This window comes from Ochotona curzoniae, unplaced genomic scaffold (assembly GCF_017591425.1).
Source record: "Ochotona curzoniae isolate NIBS_2020 unplaced genomic scaffold, NIBS_Ocur_1.0 contig_430, whole genome shotgun sequence".
Classification (NCBI taxonomy): domain Eukaryota; kingdom Metazoa; phylum Chordata; class Mammalia; order Lagomorpha; family Ochotonidae; genus Ochotona; species Ochotona curzoniae.
In genome coordinates, this window is record NW_024466219.1 from 12,688,376 (window position 1) to 12,710,358 (window position 21,983).

Consider the following 21,983-nt stretch of genomic DNA (forward strand, 5'->3'; position numbering starts at 1 on the left):
GATGGCAAAGGTATGAAAACAGATGGTCCTTCATTGTTACAGGGTGCCTCTGAGCCAGCTGTGCAGGAAGGCATGTTCCTGGCGCTCTGTCGCTTGCACAGTTGTCAGGGAGGAGCACCTGAGTCCACTGGTTGTCAATCTGAGCAAGGGCAGGGTGGTGCCATGTAGGAGGACATTGTGAGCCTGGAAAGTCAGCGAGCACAGGTTTGCAGTTCATTGGACAGTATTTGCATGACAACAACCAAATGGCTACCTTTGGTATAAACAGCATGTAAATGAGAACACCTGGTGTAATATACAAAACAAAAGGAATTCCAATCAAGAGAGGGAAACAGTACGGACTCTCAGTGTATAAAGTCTGATGCCCCTAATAAACTTCGGCTTTGACCATCAGTCAGGGTCTACGCGTGTTATCATCGGCTCCGTGCACCAAGTCTGTCGCTGCGGGACAGCGACAGTGCCAGCGACCTGCAGCCTCTGAGCTTCGCTACCAGCGGGAGCACCATGGGCAGTTGGGGAGGGCTCTGAGCAGCGTGGAGGCTCCTCCAGAAACCCTGCAACATCCACCAGCCCATAGACAGCCATGGTCGCAGGGAAGCGAACAAGGGTTCTGGAACTATCAGTGGCCTTGGCTGTCCGGGCAGACCTACCCTGCCTCAGTTCCTGCCTGGACCTCTGCACAGTCCTGGATGTGCCTTTTGTGGAGGGGAGGGGGGATGTGCTCTCCTGGCCACTGCCCACCACCATCCTGCCAAGGCATTAACTGCATCCATTCCAGAGTGGGGCTGCTGGCACTGACCCTAGGAGGGAAGGTGCTAGGCTAAGGTGTCTCCCGCGAAGAAGCTCCATGCAGGCAGGGAGCTGGCTGCCCATTATGCTCCTCCTCAACCAGCTGCACTCTCCAGGGCAGGGCTGGAGTCCGGCTGGAGCACGTGCCAAGCCCGGGGCTGGAAGCCGGTTCTCCCACATTCCAGGGCGAGTGAGTGGGAGAGGGTGTGCCCGCCTCCGGCTCCAGCGGGGAGGCCCCCTGAAGGGCGGGGAGGATCTTACCTACAGCTGCAAGCTCTCCTGCCACCCCTGGCCCAGTGGAGAGGACCCCTGGCCACCCCTTACATTGTGTCCCGGGACTTGGAGACAGCAGGGAGACTGGGAAGCAGAGCTCAGAGAAGGACCTTGTTTATCCTCAGGCTACAGGGGCGCTCCGGGGTGGGTCACCTTTTATTGGAGGAATTCTAAAACCACCCAGGCTTGGGGCCTGGACCGGGGAGTGGGGAGGAGAGAGAGATGAGAATCCCGCATTCTAGATGATTGATTAGCCAACCCAGACCATTCCTGTCCCAAGGGTTTTACCTTCACTGATGGTAAAGGTCTTGCAGACCTCGGGATTCACTCCCCACTGGTCACCTGGTCAAGAGACTGAGCTGCAACGTGCAGAGGACACCGTTGTGGCCTTCAGGGCGCTGGCCATGGGTTCTAGCAAGCGGTGTTAACCTGGGGAGATCCAGCTCCAGCTACCACACCCAACCCCCCCCACCCCCCCCCCCCGCTGAGCCAGCCTTTGCATGACTTACACAGGCAACCAGCTCCCTCTGAACTGTCACCTTCTCATCTGTAAACCGTTGGTGACTGGCGAGACATGTGTGTGGACACGACACAAGACAGTGTGCTCCACTGACCCAAGACGCCTGCTAGCCGCGTCCACAACGGCCTGTGTGCCTTCTCTCCCTGGATCGGCGCGTCCTGGGTGTTTGGGCTTCCGATCACTAGAGGGCAGCAGCGGGGTAACCTAGGCCTAGTGACCCCAAGATTAGCAGAGCTGCCGGATAGACGAATCCACACGTGGGTCGCAGTACCTCCAGCAGCTTCGGACCCGGAGCGCTCCATCCGGCCGCAAGGGAAGAAGACGAGGCCTCTGCTGCTTGAGTAGGGGCTGCTTGGGTGGGCCGCGAGGCCAGGTCGTTCATGATGAGCAGTGCCCATTGGCATCGAGCCTTTCTCCCAGCCCGTGCCTGGGCTCCTGCGTACTGGGGAAGATCCTTAAACCCCAGTGACTTAACTCCCTGATGGACCTCTTGGACCCCGACTCTCTGCATTTAGGGTTCAGAGCCGTTTCCGACCCAATCAGCCAGGGGTTCGGGTCCCTGCCCACCCTGTTCCCCAAACCTGGCCTTCTTTCTGCTTCCCTAGCCCGTCCCCCAGCCTGGCCGCTGGCAGGAATTTCCTGAGCCCAAGGGCGGAGGAAGGCACAGATGCCCACTCCCGCGATGTTCCCGCGACGTTCCCGCCACCTGGCCAGGCCCTCGCCCGGTGCCCAGCCCCAGAGGGTGCGGGATGACAGAGTCCGACAATCATTAAACCAGCCGGGCTTGATTTCCCAGCACCGCCCGCCAGGATCCGGGCCAAGTGGCATGGGATATGCAAATCACCTGGGGCCAGGAGCCCAGTCTGAAGGCCAGGAAATCCCCTCCGTCCAATGAGCCACCAGCTCAGGTTACCGATAGGGACACACTATAAAGGTCCCGGCACAGGGAGGAGCTCCGGCCCGGCTCTATTTAGGGCGGGGTGGGGGAGCGCGCTGGCCACACTCCTCAGTGTTACCTGGCGGAGCTGCTAGCCGCCCGGCGGCTTTCGGCGGCTTTCTCTCCCGCCCGCCGCCTCCCAAGCTGCCTGCCTGCCTTGTCCCCGCCCGCCACTCAGGTAGGACGCCCCCGCCCCTCACCTGGCCTGCTCCCTAGCCCAGGCCTCAAGGAACTGGGGAGAGGTCTAAGAACCTCCTGCTCTGGTCTGGAGTGTTCCAACGGCACGTAGGCCGATGGGCACGGGGTGTGCGTGTGTGTGTGTGCGCGCGCGCGTGCGTCGGAGGGTGGAGGGCAGAGGGTCCCAGCATAGAGATTGTTGATGAGAGGGAGAGAGTGACTTCGCTCCTCCTGATCAAAGACCCAGCAGGGAGCAGGGGAGGGGGTGTCTTGTGGTCACACTGCTGCTCAGAAATCCTGGTTTCGTGCTTGGAAAGGCAGACCCGCCAAGGCTGGACGATCTTCCTGCCAGAAAGGAGGAGCGGGGAAGGGTGGCCTCCTCACCCCACATGTCCCTTCTTCCCAGGGGGCCTCATGGCTGCAACCTGTGAAATAAGCAACGTGTTCAGCAACTACTTCAATGCCATGTACAGCGCCGAGGACCCCGCCCTGGCCTCCGTGCCCTCGGCCGCACCCTTCCCGGCCGACGATTTGGTGCTGACCCTGAGCAACCCCCAGATGTCACTGGATGGTACAGGTGGGTACTGCCTGGGAGGGACAGGTGTGCCCTAAAGGGTAGGAGGAGACCTCCAAAGGGCCTACGGGAAAGATGGGGGAAGGGTGACTAGAGATGCCCCAGGCCAATTCCAATGGCCCAGGGAAGTGGCCGGCTGGGGGTCGTGCAGTGTAGGCCACTGCAGGCTGATTGCCGTTGTGCCTGGGTCCTGCAGAGAAGGCCAGCTGGCTGGGTGAGCAGCCCCAGCTGTGGTCGAAGGCGCAGGTCCTGGACTGGATCAGCTACCAAGTGGAGAAGAACAAGTACGACGCCAGCGCCATCGACTTCTCACGCTGTGACATGGACGGCGCCACGCTCTGCAGTTGCGCCCTCGAGGAGCTGCGGCTGGTCTTTGGGCCCTTGGGGGACCAGCTTCATGCCCAGCTGCGGGACCTCAGTAAGTCCAACGCTCCTGGGCTCCTGGGTGCTGTGGGCAGGTGGGGGGTGGTGCTGGCGCCACAGGTTGAGTAAAGCCAGACAAGGTCCTGAGCAGGGAGTGAAAGCCCGGAGGGAGGAGGGAGGGAGTGTGACCTTCTCTCCTTCCCTCCCTCCCTCATCAGCCTCCAGCGCCTCGGACGAGCTGGGCTGGATCATCGAGCTGCTGGAGAAGGACGGCACGGCCTTCCAGGAGGCCCTGGCTGACCCGGGCCCCTTTGGTGAGAGTCCCTTCCTTCCTCCCGAGACCGAGAAGGCCAGGAGCCCAGTGGGGTCGCCAAGCCCTGACCTGAGCTCTGGCCTCCTCTTCCCAGACCAGGGCAGCCCCTTTGCACAAGAGCTGCTGGACGACGGCTGCCAGACCAGCCCCTATTACCCCAGCAGCTATGGGGCTGCCGGAGCCCCCTCCCCTGGAAGTTCTGACGTCTCCACCGCAGGTGAGCCTGCCTGCCTGCTCGGCCTTGGCCTCTTTTCTTCTGGGTGTCCCTGGCTCCTGGGCAGCCTGAGTGAGAGCCTGCAACTGTAGTTGGGATGGCTGGGGACTCACTCCATGCCCCCTATTCCCATCCCCCAGGGACCGGCGTCTCCCAGGGCTCCCACTCCTCAGACTCCGGTGGGAGCGACGTGGACCTGGATCCCCCAGACAGCAAGCTCTTCCCGCAAGGTGAGTGGCTGGGGGCTGCCTGTGCCCAAGAGGCCTTCCCAAAGACTTCCTCTCCTGTGCCCCTCACCCTGTCTCTGTCTCGTCCTACCTCCCTCCAGATGGCTTTCCTGACTGTAAGAAAGGGGACCCCAAACACGGGAAGCGGAAACGTGGCCGGCCCCGGAAGCTGAGCAAAGAGTATTGGGAGTGCCTGGAAGGCCAGAAGAGCAAGCATGGTGAGTGGGGACCCTGGAGGGCTAGCAGGGCCAGCCCCTAGGGCACTCACTGCTCGCCACCTGGGCCAGGGCCCGGCCCAGAGATCCATTGTCTTGGCCTGCTAGGACACACTCAGTGGTGGTTTGTCCATATGTGTGTGAGGGTGTCCCTAGAGAACCCTGGAGGCCTGAATGCAGGCTGCCTGGGAGGGCTGAGTCTTGGCCTGCTGAACGCTGCCCTGTCCTGCTGTCCCCACTGGTCTTGGCATTGTGTGCTCCAGCAACTGTGCACACTGCCTGGGAGGCCGCCCAAGGTCTTTCTGGACTGTGTACTTCTTACATGGGCGCCCCTGGCCTTAGTTTATCTTGAGGAGGAGTTGTTGCATAGTATGCGGGTTCCCAGCCCCAAGCTGGGCTTGCTGCCACTCCGGCCATACCTGCCCAGGCCCACGCACTTGTTGCGCTCATTGCTACGGTCCCTGCTGGACTATGCCCTACCAGCACTGGCACTGTTGTCTGTTGTCCCAGTATATAGTGACTTGTGGGGGAATCCCCACACCCCACATCATGCCTACCTTCCTGCGGCTCCCTGGTCATAGGGGAGACGTAGCTTCCCCAGCTCCCCACCCGGTAACAGTAGGTCTGAAGTGAGGGCATGGCTGGGCTTGCTGGGAGGGCCTGCACCATGCTCTGGGCATTGGCCAGCAGGGTGAGGGCCCTGGTGCCTGTCCCCTGGACTGCTGACTGATCACTGGCATGTGACCTTTGCAGCTCCCAGGGGCACCCACCTGTGGGAATTTATCCGGGACATCCTCATCCACCCAGAGCTCAATGAGGGCCTCATGAAGTGGGAGAACCGGCATGAGGGCGTCTTCAAGTTCCTGCGTTCCGAGGCTGTGGCCCAGCTGTGGGGGCAGAAGAAGAAGAACAGCAACATGACCTACGAGAAGCTGAGCCGGGCCATGAGGTGGGTGCCGAGCCTGTGGGTGGGCTGAGTCTGCAGCCTGCCATGCGGGAGAGTGAGAGTGAGATGGGTGGACCGATCCCTGCCCCGGGCCAACGAAGCCGGCCATGGACAAGATGCGAGCAGGCCAGCCAAGGGTAAAGCTCATGCGGCTCTGTGCCCTTGGGCGCCTGGACGGCCCTATTAGGATGGTGGAAAGGGCATTTTGCCAGGCCCATGCCAGAGTTTGGCCTGCTTGCTGTTGAAGCTGCCACCAGGCCTGTGTTTGCTCCCAGGTTCCAGGGTGTCCCAGCCCTAAAATCGCACCATCCATGACAAGCCATGGGATATAGCAAGGTTAGGAGTAGCTGCACCAGAGACAATTAGGGGCCATTGCGGGGGTGGGGAGAAGTCAGAGAAGAGAAGTGCAGGCTAAGGAAGAGGATTCTGGGCCCATGGGCTTCCTGCCTAGGCAGCTCTGACCACTTTCCTTCCGCCCAGGTACTACTACAAACGGGAGATTCTGGAGCGGGTCGATGGCCGGCGGCTTGTCTACAAGTTTGGCAAAAACTCCAGTGGCTGGAAGGAGGATGAGGTCATGGAGAATCGGAACTGAGGGTCTGAGCTAGACCCGGGACCAAACTCAGACTCTGGGCCTGTAGCCCCCATCCTAGGGTGGGGCACAGGCGGGCCAGGCGAGCGAGCGGCCTCTCCTTGGACACACTCCCGGCTGTGCTGTGGAGAGAAGCTACATCCCACGGGGAGGAATGAGCTGCTACCGGCTCCTCCCTGCCCTCTTGGAATTACAAGCCCTGGGGTTTGACGCGGCGCCTCGGCTGCTGACTCTACAACCTTGAAAGTGGTGGTTCCTGGGACTGGCAGCTCCTTGCACCTGATTCTGATGCTAGTTGGCTGCAGACAACACCTCCCTCCCGCAGACGCCTGGCTGAGCCGTAGAGGCTGGGGCAGGCCCCCCAGGAGCATGGGGACAGAGAGGACCGGGCAGCCTGCTCTACCACCAACACCTGCTTTTCTGCACCGGCCTCCTTCTCTGCTCCGTGCATGGGCACCACAGGCAGGGTCAGAGCACTCCCTAATTTATGTGCTATAAATATGTCAGATGTACATAGAGATCTATTTTTTCTAGAATATTCCCTCTCCCCTCCCCACTCCTCTCCCACCCTGAGTGCTGGTGGCCAGATTAACTGTTCTGTGCCCCCTTACCCCTGCTGGGCCAATGAGGGGCGGGGTGATCCTTTTCCCCCTGAATGGAGGCAGAAACCTCCAATAAAGTGCCTTCTGGGCTTTTTCTAGTTTTGTCTCAGCTCCCTGCATCCTGGAATGTGAGGTTGGAGAGAGCAGGGAGTGGCTACTCCACGGCAGGGCCAGGTGCATGTGAGCAGTGGGTTTCTTGTATGTGGGAGGCTTCATCTGGCAGCTGGCAGCAGGTGAGGCCGGTCAGGACTGGGACGTCCGCGGGAATTCACAAAGGTAAAGATGTGTGTTGCAGGGGCTGCCGGTGACCTTGACCCAGGCTGTCCTCTTTGGGGCTGCTTCCTCCTGTAAGGGTGGGGTTTGGACCCGCCGTTCTCGAAGAAGTCTAGAATTGCAAGCCTGGCCTTGGTGGAGTAGGTGATTTGCCTCCAGCCAAGTTGGCCGTGAGCTGAGTATCTGTAATACAAATCCTAGCGTGCGTGTCTGACATGAAATCAGAGTTAGGATCTTGTGAATGGAAAAACAAAACAAAATGGAGAGGAAGAGTGCTGGGAGGAGCTGGTGTGCCTTGACAGCCTGGCTTGGTGCCCAGCACCACGCTGGACCCTGGCTCACTTCACCTCATTCTTTCCCAAGGAGAGATTTTCATACAAGCAGAGTGAGGTCCTTCCTGGGGGCTTCTGGCTCAGGGCTCAGACGGACGTAATCCTTAGTGGGTATCAGAACCATGGCTCGGTTTCAGTGGCGGTGGGTCTACGTTTTAGAGAGGATGTTTTCTTTTTCTTTTTTCCCCCAAAGATTTATTTATTTGAAAGATGGAGTTCCAGCGAGGGAGGGACAGAAAACACTTCACCCAAACACTTGGGCCTTCCTCAGCTGCTTTCCCAGGCCATTAGCAGGGAGCAGGAGAAGAAGTGGAGCACTGGGGACCTAAACTGGTACCCATATGGGATGCTGGCATCATAGGTAACCCCAGTTTCTTCTTCTTTTTTTTTTTTCTTGTCTTTTAAAGATACTATCTTTTCATTTTCTATGCAGAGTTACAGAGAGAAGGAGAGACAGAAATCCTCCATCCGCTGCTTTACTCCCCAAGTGGCTGCTGTGGCCAGGGCTGGGCCAAGGCTGAAGCCAGGAGCCAGGAACTCCATCCATCCAGCACTTGGGCTGTCTTCACCTGCTTTCCCAAGCGCCTTGGCAGGGAGCTGGATTGGAAGTGGAGCAGCCGGGGTACGAACTGGCACTCATGTGTGATGCCTGTGTCACAGATGACAACTTTACTCCACACCGCAGTGCCAGCCCTTGGTTCTGTCTAGCTTTTTAGGGGGAGTGCTCTTGATTGGAGCTGCCTGGAGGGTTACTGATATTCTTAGAGGAAAGGTCCTGAAGGCTCAAGTGTCAGGTAAGATAGTCCAGTCAAAACTGCCTCTGGAGTTGAAAACACTGAAGTGCTGGGAGACTCGGAGTGGGTGAAGCTGGCAGAGTGAGTGTGTGTTGGGGGACTTGGGGGTTCTTGGTCTGAAGGAGCAAGGAATGGTGTGAAGAGAGTGGGGAAAGCCCCAGGGTGGAGGGAGAACCCAGGGACTTCTGTAGCTTTGGAGTGACAAGTTGTCCTCATGTTTCCCTTCTGAAATGGAGCAGTCGGCCCCAGGGGGACAGTGGGCACAGCCATGGACTTCGCTCCAGACATAGCCAACTAGCTGCCCGCTATGCAGGCTGCTTAGTAGCCTATAACCTTTGGCAGCCCCTTAGCCTTGCCATAAAATCCTTCGAAGTTACACTCACATCCCTAAGGGGCTTACCCAGTCTTGCCTCCAGCACCTGCCATGGGCTTGCCCCCATCCCTGACCCTCCTTTGCAGTCCCAAGGAGAAGGTGCACGCAGGGCTTCACATACACTGACCGTTGCACCCCCCGCTGGAGGTTTACAAGGTGCTCTCCCCAGGCGCTATCTCACCAAGTCCATACCGCTGGCCTCCCTTGCACAGCACTGGGTGTCCCCATTTCACTGATGAGGTCAGGGACTGGCCCAAGGTCAGCAGCCAGAAGAGAGAGTGGAGACAGACTGGGGCCAGCGTCACTGCCCAGGCTGCAGCACCAGGGCTGGGACCCGCCCCAGCATTACCTGCTACACCGCCACCCCTCCTAGACATTGCTCTCCCCCACTGCGGGGAGTCAGACACTGCATCCCAACTCAGCAGCCTAGGACCCCAAGTGGACGCCCTCCACCCTTCACTGAGAAGTGTCCCCTGTTTCTGCCTTCCCTGGGTCCGCTCGGGTGTGTCCTAGACTGAGCTGTTTATATCCTGCTCCAAGCTGCTGGTCACCTCTTATCAACTCCTGTGGGATTGGGGCGTGTTGCTGGGCAGGTCAGGAGGAGGTCACCCCTCCCATGTTTGGGTGTGCCTGTGGTGGGGGGTGGAGCTGGGCTGGCTACCCTGGATCTCCCACCCTCCCTGACACCCTGGGGTGTATGTGTGGAGCGGTTCCCCAAATCCTCACTTTCCCATGCCTTCCTGGGGGCAGGGAGCAGCAGCTTGGCAGATCCTCCCTGGTGTAGTGAGGGGGGCGTTGTCCCTGACCGGCTGAGCTCAGCCCGCTGCCTGGGCCAGCTGTCTGTTTACACATCTCTCCCTCTCTCGCTGGGCTCCCAGCGCCCCCGGGGCAAATGCTGGGCTTACTCATCTCCGCACCTTGCATGGCGCCTGGCACTGAGCAGGTGCTCGGCAAATATTTGTGAAGCTGCCCTGTGACTCTGTCCCCAGCCGCCTCCCCCCACGCCACACACTCCCGCCCACCGCGCTTGCACGTTCCCAGCATGGCCCCTGCTCCTGCTTGTGCTGCACAAACAGCACACTCACCTGTGCACGTACTCCACCTCATGCTCTCGCACGTGCACCTTGTCAGGTGCTCCTACATGTACACACACACACACTCACGGAGACCACACCAGGTCCCACACTGCGCATTCTGGCACAGCCCCCCACCCCTGGCTGGCACAGCCAGGCTCAACTGCTCAGCTTCCTCCAGGCTGTCCAATGGACCCTCCTTTGAAGTGTTCATTGACTGCCCTCCTGCGCTACCCTCCCACCTGCCAACAGCTGTGTTTAACCAGGTCAGCAGTATAACTGGCAGGGCCCAGGGTGAAGCAAAATGAGGCCCTGCTAGAAAATTCGAATTTCTCAGTGGCAACTTTGTGGCTCCAAGGGTCAAGCCTTAGCTGCTGACACCAGCCTCTCACATGGGCACTGATTCGAGTTTCAGCTGTCCCACAACTCCCTTCTAACATGCCTGGAAAAGCAGTGGAAAGATGGCCTAAGAACTGAGACCCCTACCACTCATGTAGGAAACCTGGATGAAGCTCCTGGTATTGGGCCTGGCTCCGCCATAACCGTTGCAACCAACTGGAGAATGAACCAGAGATTGGACAATCTATCTATATAATTCTGCCTTTCAAAGAAATAAAGTAAACCTCCCCCCCCCCCATTTTTAAAAGTGTTCATGACATGACATAAGGACTAACTTAAAGCACTTATTTTTCCTTGAAAAGGAGCAAGTTGGGGGAAGAATGTGAGGATTTTCCAGCACTGCTGTCTCAGTAGGGAAAGGGGATGTGATTGGGATACCCAAGGCACAAATCCCACCCATATGGGATGCCAGTGCTGCGAGCAGCTGCTTAACTTTCTGTACTGCCGATCCCCAACATGACCATTTACAATGATTGGTAGAACAAAGCAATCAGTCCAAAGGAGCAACCAAATTTTATTTGTTTTTTCCTTTACATTTTTAAAGATTTTATTACATTTTTAGAAGTTTGATTTATCTGAAAGTTCAGAGATAGAGGGAGATAGCTCCCTCCATTTAACACACACACACACACACACAAAGAGAGCGAGAGACAGAATTTTCCACCAGTGCACCTCCCAAATGGTTGCAACAGTTGAAGCTGGCCAGGCTGAAGCCAGGAGCCCTCCCACGAAGCCAGGAGCCCTCCCAAGAAGGTACAGGGGTCCAGGTACTTGGGCCATCTTCCGCTGCTTTCTCAAGCACTTCAGCAGACTCAGAAGCAGAGCAGCCACGAATTGAACAGGCACCTGTATGGGATGCTGGCACCGAAGCTGGATGCTTAATCTATTGGACCACAGTGCTGACCCCAACAAGTAAATTTCAGAGATGAGGAAACTAAGAGGTGCATCTTACTCAAGGTCACTCAGCACCATGGAACAGTCGCCTACCACTGACAGCTACTAAGTGCCAGGGATGAATCAAGCTCTTCTTTTAATTCACAGATCATGGCAGGCAAGAAGGGAGCATCGTGTCCCAGACGCTCCACTTCCCTTCCAATTCCCTGCTAATGGCCTGGGAAAGCAGCAGAGCATGATTCAAGTCCTTGGGTCCCTGTACCTGTGCAGGAGATCTGGAAGAAGCTATAGGCTCCTGGTTTTGGATTGGCTCAGCTCCAGCCATTGTGACCCTTTGGGGAGTGGACCAGCAGATGGAAGATATCTCTTTCTGTCTCTCCTTACTGTAGAATTTACCTTACCAATAAAAGTAAATGCATCTTTAAAAAAAATCCTTTGTTTCTTTACTTTTGGTTTTCCTGGACCATCTGTCATATATACCTGGCTTAGTGCAGCGTACAGGTGCCCCATAGGGAAGTCACCTAGGCAGAGCAGAGGACACAGGTTGAACGGCCAGCAATACCTGCGTACACATCCCAGGAAGAGGGTGAGAACCCATTTCACAGTTGAGTAATTTGAGGCTTCAGGGAGCTCAACAGACTGAGCTTTCAGAGTGTGGAAGCCTAGGACAGCAGGACTTGAACCATGGCTGCCTGCTGCTCCTTTCCCAGCCCTACAGCCAATTCTGAAAACTCAGGAGACAGACCTACTGGTTGGGAAGGAGTGCATATGCTTGCGCGTGTGTGCACGTGCGCGCATGCTGCCTTTCTGGGCCCCACGAATGGGAGGTGAACACTCGTTTCTTGACAGTCTCATGGTGGCCATCCCTCGGGAGTGTTGCCACCTCCTCCCTGTCTGCTCCTCCTCCAGCAACGTGCAGGGCTGGGTTGGACAGCAGCAGCAGCAATTAGCCCAGCTCAGCCGCCCGTTACTGGAACCTGCACGTCCACTCTGGGACCGGTCCAGGAAGCCACGCCCAGCGCATGACTCAGTCTCACCTGCCCGCCTCCACACCTGCCAGCCTTAGCGACCCTGGGCCACAAGGCCCAGGGCAAAGTCCCAGCATCCTGTGGTCCATTCCTAGCCACTGCATGAGTTGCAAGGCATGCTGGGATGTCGAGTCCCTGGATTCCAGGCTTGGCTCCCTGGCTGTCTTAGGGCCACAGGGAATGCTCCTGCCAGGTGCCTGGGCTGCCTCCTCACCGTTGTGTGTTATGCCAGTGGCTTAGCACGCTGGGAAGTAGCACTGCTCACTCATCAGATTGGTCAAGTGCAAAAAGAGTGCTGGGTGCGGTGTGAGTTGGGAGACACTCAATGTAGAACAACTGAACTCCTTGGTTAAAAGATTTTTAAGAAAGATTTATTTATTTTTATTTGAAAGTCAGCTTTACTGAGAGGTGGAGAGAGTGGTATTTTCCAACTGCCAATTGACTCTGTAAATGGTTGCATTGGCCAGAGTCGAGCTGATCTGAAGTCAGGAATCAGGAGCTTTTTGGGCCTCCCACATGGGTACTTGGTCGCAAGACTTTGGGCCACCCTCTCTTGGTTTCCATGCCACAAGTAGGGAGCTGGATGGGGAGTGGAGCAGCCAGGACATGAACCTGTGGCCAAATGGGGTCCTGGCATTTACAGGCAGGGGACTGGCCAATTGAACCATTGTGCCAGCTCTGAATGATCCCACTTTTATAAAATGTTAGTGGTTATTTCTGGATGGTATCATGAAAAATATCTGCATTTGCTAGAAGAAAAAAATGGGTTGAGCACATATTACTATAAAAATTAAATTCCCATTTTGAAAAAAAATAGGTAGCAATGGAATTAGTAAAAGCTATTATTACATATATACAGTCCTTTTAAGCATTGATTATTTTAATTTGAGGAAAAGAGAACTCCTCTATATGTTGCTTTACTCTCCAAAGGCTAGCAATAGGCAGGACCTGGCCAGAAAGAAGTCAGGAGCTAAGAACCCACTTGGTCTCCCATGTGGGTGGCAGGCGTCAAGCATGTCAGCCATCATCTGGGCTTACCCAAGTGTGCTTTAGCAGGGAGCTGGAATTGGGAGCAGAGCCAATGGATTCAAACCCAGACACTTAGATATGAGATGTGGGTGGCCCACACTGAGATTTAACGCACAACACCCCACCCACATGCCTGCCCCTTCTGAGCTGTCTTAGGTGCTGGCTTTTGGTGTGGAACAGTCGCCATAGAGATTGGTAGCGTTGGGGCTGGGACTGGACGTGTCCGCCAGGTGGTGAGTGTGTGTGGACCGGTCAGTGAGGTCAAGAGCCCAGGGGGCCTTTGTTCTTGCCACGCTTGGTTCCCTCCCAGTGTTCTGCCAGCTTCGGCCCCCCAGCAGCCCCCCAGCAGCACAGCTTGCGAGGCGTGTTCTTGCTCCACCTTGAACCACAAGCCTGCCCTGTGCATCTGTACATCTGTGCCTCTCTCATGCTCTCCCCTGCCCCTGCCTGTCACCACACTTGTTCTGGTGTGCTTGTGGCCCTGTCATGCCAGGCACTGCATGCCAGGCACTGCATGTTTGGATGTCGGGGCACCTTAAACACCCTGCCCTGCGTGCTGGGGACCCAAGCTCAGCCGGTCTAGAGGGCAGGAGTGACTTGGGGCTTGTCCTCCAGCAGTGCAGGCGTCTCGAGGTCTGGGCTCTGTCTATCTTGGGCTGGGGGTCATCCTGGCCCCTGTGCGATGCTGCGCGTCTTCTCCCTAGATACCTCAGGACAGTACCATATGTGTCCGAGGTGAGGAGATTGGTGGGGACTGCCAGTTTCAAGTCACTGCTGGCACCACCTCTTGCCCCTCCCCACAGGTGGGGCAGAGATGGGAGGTGGGACCTCGGCCCTGGGGGCATGATGATTTGCTGTCTTTCCCTTGCAAAGTCGGGCTTTTGTCTGTCCCCCTTTCTCCTTCTCCCTTTTGCTGTCAGAGAGAGGAGGGCCCCAGCACCACCCTCCTCCAGGCGGTATCCCCAGCAAGCTCTGGTCGCTCCCCTGAGCCCTGGTATAGTGAGGTCTGTGGGGAAGGGTTCTATGAGGTGGCACTCTTTGCTTGGGGGCAGTGCCCAGGGACCCTGCTGTGCCAGCTCTCACTCAGCCTCTTCTTCAGTCATCTGGGAACTGGATGGGAAGCAGGGATGCTAGGATTAGAACCGGTACCCAGATGGGATCCTGGCACGTGTTAGGCAAGGACCTTAGCCACTAGGCTACCACGCCAGGCCCTGTTGCTAATATTTTATGTAGGCAAATTTTGAATCTTCTTAGTCCCCTGTAGAAGTAGGTCTATACATTGTCTTTTGTTGATGAGAAAGCCAAGGCATGGGGACCATAGGTCAGCCACTTGAGATTTCCCAGCCAGGCTGTGTTGTAGAGCCTGGACTCAAGCACTTGGCTCCCAGAGCTCATTCTTGCAAGCCTGCCAAGTGGATGGCAGTTTAGTAGTAGTAGAGTCACATAGACAATCTCTCTCTCTCTCTCTCTTTTTAAAAGGTTTATTTATTTTTATTGGAAAGTCAGATATACAGAGAGAAGGAGAGACAGAGAGGAAGCTCTTCCGTCTGATGGTTTACTCTCCGAGTGGCCGCAACGAGTGTAGCTGAGCCAATCTGAAGCCAGGAGCCTCTTCCTGATCTCCCACACAGGTGCAGCGTCCCAAAGTGTTGGTCTGTCTTTGACTGCTTTCCTAGGCCACAAGCAGGGAGCTGGATGGGAAGTGGGGCTGTTGGGATTAGAACTGGCGCCCATATGGGACCCCAATGCATTCAAGGCAAGGACTTTAGCTGCTATGCTATTGCACTGGGCCCATAGAGGCTCTTTCAAAGACTTCTGCACATACTCATGTGAGTCTATTTCCAGAGCAGGCTATATACTCTATGTGTGTGGGAGAGAGAAAGAAAGAGAGAGAGAGAGAGGGAGAGAGAGGCTCTGGAAAAACACCAAACTGTTAACTGGTGTCACTTCTGGGTTGGAAATGGGAGAATGAGTAAGAAGGAGATTTCTGATTTTAAAGATTTGTTTATTTGGAAGGCAGAGTGACAGGAGGGGTGGGGAAGAGAGAGAGAAATCTTCCATCTGCTGCCTCATTACTCAATTGCTCACAACAGCTAAGGCAGGACCAGGGGGAAGCCAGGAGCCGAGAGCTCCACTGTGTTTCCCAAATGTGTGGTCGAGGCCCAAGGACTTGGGTCATCACCTGCTAGCTTCAGAGGGCATCGGCAGGAGGCTGGGTCAGAAGTGAGGCAGCGGGGTCTTGAACCAGGCATTCCTTTACAGGATGTGGATGTCTTTAAATAGTGGTTTAACCTGCTGAGTCACATCATGTGCCCTGGAGACTTTTTATAATATAATCCATGGAAGTATTTGATTTTTAAATTTAAATCCTAACTGAGTGTTTGGAAACACTTTTATCATTTAAATATTTTTTTTTCTTTGAAAGGGAGTAAGAGAGTGCACTTCCATCTGCTTGTTCCCTCCTCAAATGCCTGCAGTGCATGGAGGTCTGAACTGAGTTAAAGCCAAGAGCCAGAATTCAGCTAGGTCTCCCCCAAGGCCCTATCCGCTTGAACCATCTCTGCTGCGTCCTTAGAATGCACATGATAAAAAGGAGCCAGAATCAGCTCAGAGTGGGCACTCAAACCCAGGTCACTGATATGGGGTGCAGGCATCTTCATGGCTGTGCCAAATGCAAACCCCTTTAGCACGTTAAAAACACCGTACTTTGGGGTTTGGCATGGTGGAGTAGTGATGTAAGCTTCTGTCCGCAAGCACTGGCATCTCATATGGACACCGGTTCTAGCCCCCGCTGCTCCACTTCTCATCCACCTTCCTGCTTGTGGCAAGGAAAGCAGCAGAGGATGGCTCAAGTCCTTGGAACCCTGAAACCATTTGGGAGACAGAGGAAGCTCCTCGGTCTTGTCTTCGGATCAGCTCAGCTCTGGCCATTGTGGTCAACTGGGGAGTGAACCAGTGGATGAAAGATCTCTCTCTTCCCTCTGTAAACCTGCCTTTCCAAAATAAAAATAAAATAAATTTCACATCATCCCCCCACCAGTATCTTGGGACTTCCTTGGTTGTGGCTACTGCCTGCAACATTGGTATCCCCTATGGGGTGCCAGTTCGTGTCCTGGTTGCTTCATTTTCAATCCAGATCCCTGTTAATGGCCTGGGAAAATCAACAGAAGACGGTCCAAGTGTTTGGGCCCCTGCATTCATGTGGGAGACCCAGAAGAAGTTCTTGGTTCCTGAATTTGGACTGGCTCAGGCCCAGACAATGTAGCTCCTCGCAGAGCCAAATAACAAACAGATCTTTCTTTCTGTCTCTCCTTCTCTCTGTACCTTTGATTTAAAATAAATAAACCATTGGCACAGGGCACGATAGCTTAGTGACTGAAGCCCTCACTCTGCATGTGCCAGGATCCCATATGGGTATCTGTGTTCTGGCTGCCCTACTTCCCATCCAGCTCCATGCTTGAGGCCTGGGAAAGTGATATAGGATGGTCCAAAGCCTTGGGACCCTGTACCCATGTGGGAGACCCAGAAGAAGCTCCAGGCTCCTGGCTTCAGATCGGCTCAACTTCAGCCATTGTAGCCACTTGGGGAGTGAACCTGTGGACAGAAGATCTTTGTCTCTGTCTCTCCTTCTCTCTGTAAATCTGACTTTCCAGTAAAAATAAATAACTCCTAATAAATAAATAAATAATGCTTAAAAATAAACACAGTATGTCCTTAACTTCACAATAATCATATGATGTAGGTATTACTATCTTTAACTCACAATTGGGTAAACTGAGATTTAACAGAGTTAAGCGCCTCGTCTGTGACTGTACAAACATCAGGTGATGGAAACGGCCTGAGTCCAGTGTGTTCTAATTCCAGAGCTTATCCTAGCTGCTGCGTTATCTCCATGCATCTGTTTTTATGAGGCCACTCCTTCGCTCTTGGAGGATTTGTCAGTGGTTCTCGGTGGTGTTGCTGGCCTTAAAATGGCTTCAGTTTCTCAAAGGGAATTGAAACACATTGTTTCTCTCTGCAGGAGAGAAAGGTTGACCAGGAAGAAAGCTGGTAATGGCTGATTCTGGCATAACTGGTGGGAGTGGGCGCTGGCTCCCTCAGCCGGGAGAGGATGATGTTGTACAATCCCTTGGAGAGTGATTTGTTCAACGCTTTGAAATGCACAAGCCTCCAAGCCAAGAGTTCAGCATTCAAGGAACATATTTGAAGCACAAAATCTGTTTTTTTGTTTTTGTTTGTTTGTTTATTTGGTTTTTTTCAGGTGTTCAGGGATCTAGCTAGAAAGAGACCCAGGCCATCTGAATAACAGCCCAAATATCTTAAAGGAAGGGACTTGTTAAACGTACTGTGTTCCCACCATAAATTGCTATATGAACGTACACATGCCATCACGTGGCTACGTAAGGTCCTGGAAAGCTATTCACAGTGTCTTGTTCAGTGAGGAGAATAGCACGTGACGTATGTCTCAGTTTTGTTTGAACAATTTGGAGTGTGCAGATGGGTTTGGTCCCTGGCTCAGGCTTCTGACTCCAACTTCCTGGCAAGGAAGACCTGGGGAGGCAGTGGTGATGCTGTAAGCTGTTAGGTCCTTGCCACCCATGTGGGAGATCTGGATTGGGCTCCCCCTGCCTGGTGTTGGGTAATGAACCAGCAAATGGCAGTGTGCTCTCTGTCTCTCCACATCCCATTGTAAAATAACATAGGATCTGACAGGATGTATGTCATTTGATAACAAGGGCCATCTTTGGAGAATAGAGTTGTGTGTTTTTACTCTTGTTGTCATGCCTTTCTGAAGTGTGTGTGTTTATTTTTACCATAACCCTGCATTTCTCTTAAAAGAAGAAAGAAGAAAACTCCTTTTTCTATTTTGAAAAAGAAATGTTAGTGGAGCCAGCGTTGTGACACAATAAGTTAGGCCATTGTGTGAGACACAGCAGCCCGTGTTGGAGTTCTGGCTTAAATCCTGGCTTTCTCACTTCTGATCAACTTCTTGCTAAACGTAACTTGGAAGTCAGTGGAAGGCGGCCCTTGGGTCCCTGCTACCCGGAGGGGAGACCTGGATGGAGTCCCTGGCTCTTGGCTTTTGTCTTGCCTGGGCTCTTGCTGCCATTTGGTGAGTGACAAGAACTTGCTTGCTCTCCCTTGCCCCTCTTCCTTTAATCTCTCCCTTTCTTGCTGCTGTTCTGTCTTTCAAATAAGTAGATCTTTAAAATGAAGGAAAATAAACATCACTAGTTTAAAAAAAAATGGGAAGCAAACACTCTCCAGAATAGCTAGCTCCAGCATGACTCACCTCTAACGTGGAATACTATGCACCCATTGACAAGATGACTCACCCGAGAATCCGCCCTGGGCTGAGCATTGAGGACAGAGGAAGCCAAGCAAGGACTGTCCCCGCTGAGACCAGGTGCAGGAGCCGATGCATACTGCACATTGGGATTCCCGGCATGATGCAAGTGTGGGAAGAGCGATCAGGAAATAACCAGGCAGAACCGGATTCTGGAATCGGTATGGGCGGGTTGTGCGCTGGTGAATAGGAGCTTCTCAAGGGGAATAGAAATGGGGTGAGCCAGTCAGAGAACATGGGAGCAAAGGTCAAGACACATGAACAATAACACATAATAGAGAATGGGAAGCAAGTGGATGGGATGGGAACACAGCATGGCAGATAGGCGCTAAAACTGAGGTGGAGAGGACTGGGGGAGCTGACATGGTGTTCAGGCTCCTGGGAGCAGTCAGCCACCGAGGGACTTAGGGCTTGCCATGGAGTGACATTGTCACAACTGCATTTTGGAAACGTCCCACTGATGATAGGGTTGATGGTGGCTGAAGACATCAGAGGGTGTCATAGTTTCCAGCGGGAGTGAGGGGGGACCACAGGACAGCAAGTGTGGCAGCCTCAGGAGACTTCCAGGGGCCTAATGTGCATAGAGGGTGGGATACAGTCAGGGGCTGGGGCTACCACCTAGGGCACAGGCACTGATCTGACAGTTGGGTTCAGGAGGGTCTTGCAAGGTCCTTTAGGGTACCCATGATGGAGTGGGCATTGGGCATAGCAGTGAAGACAACCCTCGGGATGCCCACCTCCCATATCTGAGTGCCAAAGTTCAAGTCCTGGCTTCACTCCAATTCAAGCTCCTTGCCAATGTGCATCCTCGGAGGCAATGGGTGATGGGACCCTGCCATCCACAAGGGAGACCTAGACTGAGCTTCTAGATCCTGCCATTTGTGTGTATTTGGGGAGAAAGATTTCTGTCTCCTTCCTCCCTCCCTCCCTCTGAAATACATAAAACAACAGGGCCAGTACTGTGGCAGAGTGTAGTAAGCTGCTTCCTGTAGTGCCAGCATCCCGTAGGGCAATGATTGGGATCCTGGCTGCTGCCACTTCCAGTCCACATCCCTGTTAATGGTCGGGGAAGCAGCAGAAGGCTCAGAAGCCTGGGTTCCTGCACTCACGTGGGAGAGCCACATGAAGCTCCTGACTCCTGGCTCAGCTCTGAATGTTGTGGCCATTTAGGGGAATGAACTAGTGTTGTACCCAGAACTTCAGATCCCCAGAAATCATCAGGAGTTGATGTAAACGCATAAGAGCAGTTTATTCAGGCTGGCCTAGGCTCCCAGCCATCACCCAGCCCAGTGGAACTGGGAGAGAGAGAGCCAAGGTTGGACAGCACAGCGTTTTTATACACTTCAGGCCAATTCCACACAATTCCACAGTCATGATTGGTCAGTTTAACTGTTAACTTTTAAAAAGAGCAAGTCAGCAGGCTTCTATTGGTGGGTTTGAAGCAAGCAACTTTCAAACAGTTCAAACTGGTGGTCTGTTGGGGTAGGAGCAAGTCTTATCTAAAAGCACACCAGGGGCCTGCTTCCTGAGGAGTGCTCTGTCTACGTGACTTGATCGATGTCAGTAGGCTGTCAGTTCTGGAGTTCACACAGTCCCCCCAGCCAAGCAAGCAAGGCAGAAACCACAAAGCACAAAACACTGAGGTTCTTCACTAGCAGACAGAAGAACTCTATGTAACTTTGCCTTTCCAACAAATAAATGAATCTTAAAAAACAAAACAAGCAAAACCAAACATAACAGCAACAAAATGAGCCATTGACTTCAAGACTAGCCGGTGGGTAGAAGCAGAAGGAAAGATAAGGAGACTGTTAAGGAGAATGTGCGGGTCTATGATTCTCTCATATATGTGTGTGTGTGTATATATATATGATTTGTTTTATATATATATGATTTATGGGGAGAAGGAGAGACAGAAAGACTTACTTCCATGTACTGTTTCACTCCCCAAATGTCTGCGACAGCTAGAGCTTTTAAATGTGAAGCCAGGAGTCTCCTGTGGGTCTCCCATGCTCCGAGGCTCTGGGGAGGGGGTGGTCTGTGATTTTCAAGGAGGTTGGCTGGGAAGGCATAGGAAACGCGGGAGAAGCACCGTTAGTAGTGGAAGCCGAGCAGCCTCGGTGCTGCATGGCAGTGGGAAGCTCACTGACAGTGTATGTGCAGGGAGGTGTGAAGGCCACGTGTGCCAGAAAGAACATGGATGGAGGCGGGCCTATTGAGCATAAAGGACTTGGCAGGCTCAAAGGTATTTCACATTCAGAGCTTCTCCAGCTGCAATGGATTGTCAAGCTAAGTGCTTTCCAGGTGTTGCTCAAGGGCAGGAGTTTGGTCTAGAGGGGAAGTTGGGATGTGGCCAAACACCCTGGGTTCAGATGCAGGGAGTCTTGTTCCTCCGTGTGTTAGCCTGGTTGCTGCCCCCTCCGCGTTCCCCTGCCCCACGGTTTGCATGTGGCTTGAGTGTCCACCAGGGGTTTCTGGGTTGAAATTTAATCCCTGCTACTAAGCATCAAGAGGGCAGAAACAGCATTACTGTGGTGATAGGGTGCTGGGTAAGGTGAGGTCTTTACGAAAGAGCCCCATGACTACCTGCTACTGGCCTTGCAGGGGGTGGGAATGCAGGGCTGCACTGTGGCACAGTGCGCTAAGCTGCCCATGATGCCCGCCTCCCTTATCAGAGTCCCTTGTGCTCCCCTTCGGATCCATTCCCCTGCTAACATGCCTGGGAAAACAGCAGAAGATGGCCCAGGTAACTGACACCTGCCATCCACATGGCAGATGGAATTCCAGGCTCCTGGTTGCAGCATTTGAGGAGTGAAGCAGAAAATATCTCTCTCCCATTTTCTTTCTCTCTCGATATCACATTGTCTTTCAAAGAGTATCAAATAATTGTGAACAAATAAACAAATAACTTTTTTTAAAAAAAAAAAAAAGGAGGAAGAAAGACCAACAAACACGCTTACACACATGTATGCACACACAAGCACACACAGCACCTTTCACACGCCAGGTCCCGTGATCTCGGGATCCCGCTAGCAGGAAGGTCATCCTCAGACAGACCCTCATATTTTTGGATCTGAACCACGAACTGAATCTCTACTTCGTAGCTTCCCAGCTCTTGATATTGTATTATGAGCAACAGAAAACAGACTCAGACACATGGGCGTTCGTTGAGACCATGGGTGTCATCGCCCATCACGGAAGTCAGCATTCAGCTTTACCTGTGACCACCATCTCTCAGACTGGGGTCACCCCATGGACAGTCACCCTCTGCCCACTGTGCTCTCCTGTCCATCAGCCCTTGTTTCTTTGTCTCTCACCTCTCCTTTCTTTTCTTTCTTTCTTTTTTTATTATTCCATTTTATTCAAAAGGCGGAGGGAGAAAGAGAGAGAGATCTTCCATTTGATGGTTTAGTCCCCAAATGCCAATGACAGCTTGGATTGGGCCAGGCCAAAGCCAAGTATCAGAAACTCAGAGTCTCCCAGCTACAGGGTAGAGACGAGTCCTTGGGCCATCCCCTGCTGCCTTCCCGGGTGCGCATTAGCAGGAAGCTGGAATCCAGACTGGAGTTGGGATCCAAATCCAGGAACTCTGAAATCTGAGGCAGGTGTGGTGCCTGATCACTCTGCCAGTGCCTGCTGCCACTCTTGCATCCTTACTTAGGCTCAATCCTTGGCCAATCAAATCACTCCCTTATGGTAACC

The 21,983-nt window shown here is 53.9% G+C and overlaps 1 protein-coding gene across 1 annotated transcript; it reads left to right on the plus strand.

The window, feature by feature from the left end:
• Positions 1–2,958: 2,958 nt before the first annotated feature.
• Positions 2,959–6,807, plus strand: ELF3 (E74 like ETS transcription factor 3). The gene is made up of 8 exons (XM_040985441.1): positions 2,959–3,273; positions 3,467–3,688; positions 3,852–3,947; positions 4,041–4,163; positions 4,301–4,390; positions 4,489–4,605; positions 5,356–5,551; positions 6,029–6,807. The coding sequence occupies exons 1-8, from the start codon at positions 3,111–3,113 to the stop codon at positions 6,141–6,143; spliced, it is 1,122 nt and encodes a 373-aa protein (XP_040841375.1). The 5' UTR covers positions 2,959–3,110; the 3' UTR covers positions 6,144–6,807.
• The last annotated feature ends 15,176 nt before the right edge of the window (positions 6,808–21,983 follow it).

What these genes read in the sequence shown, in the direction of transcription:
- ELF3 (XM_040985441.1), top strand. Translation starts at nt 3,111, where the DNA reads ATGGCTGCAACCTGTGAAATAAGCAACGTGTTCAGCAACTACTTCAAT. An exon ending in AGGCCAGAAGAGCAAGCATG is followed by an intron (nt 4,606 to 5,355) that starts GTGAGTGGGGAC and finishes TGACCTTTGCAG; the next exon opens with CTCCCAGGGGCACCCACCTG. An exon ending in AAGCTGAGCCGGGCCATGAG is followed by an intron (nt 5,552 to 6,028) that starts GTGGGTGCCGAG and finishes CCTTCCGCCCAG; the next exon opens with GTACTACTACAAACGGGAGA.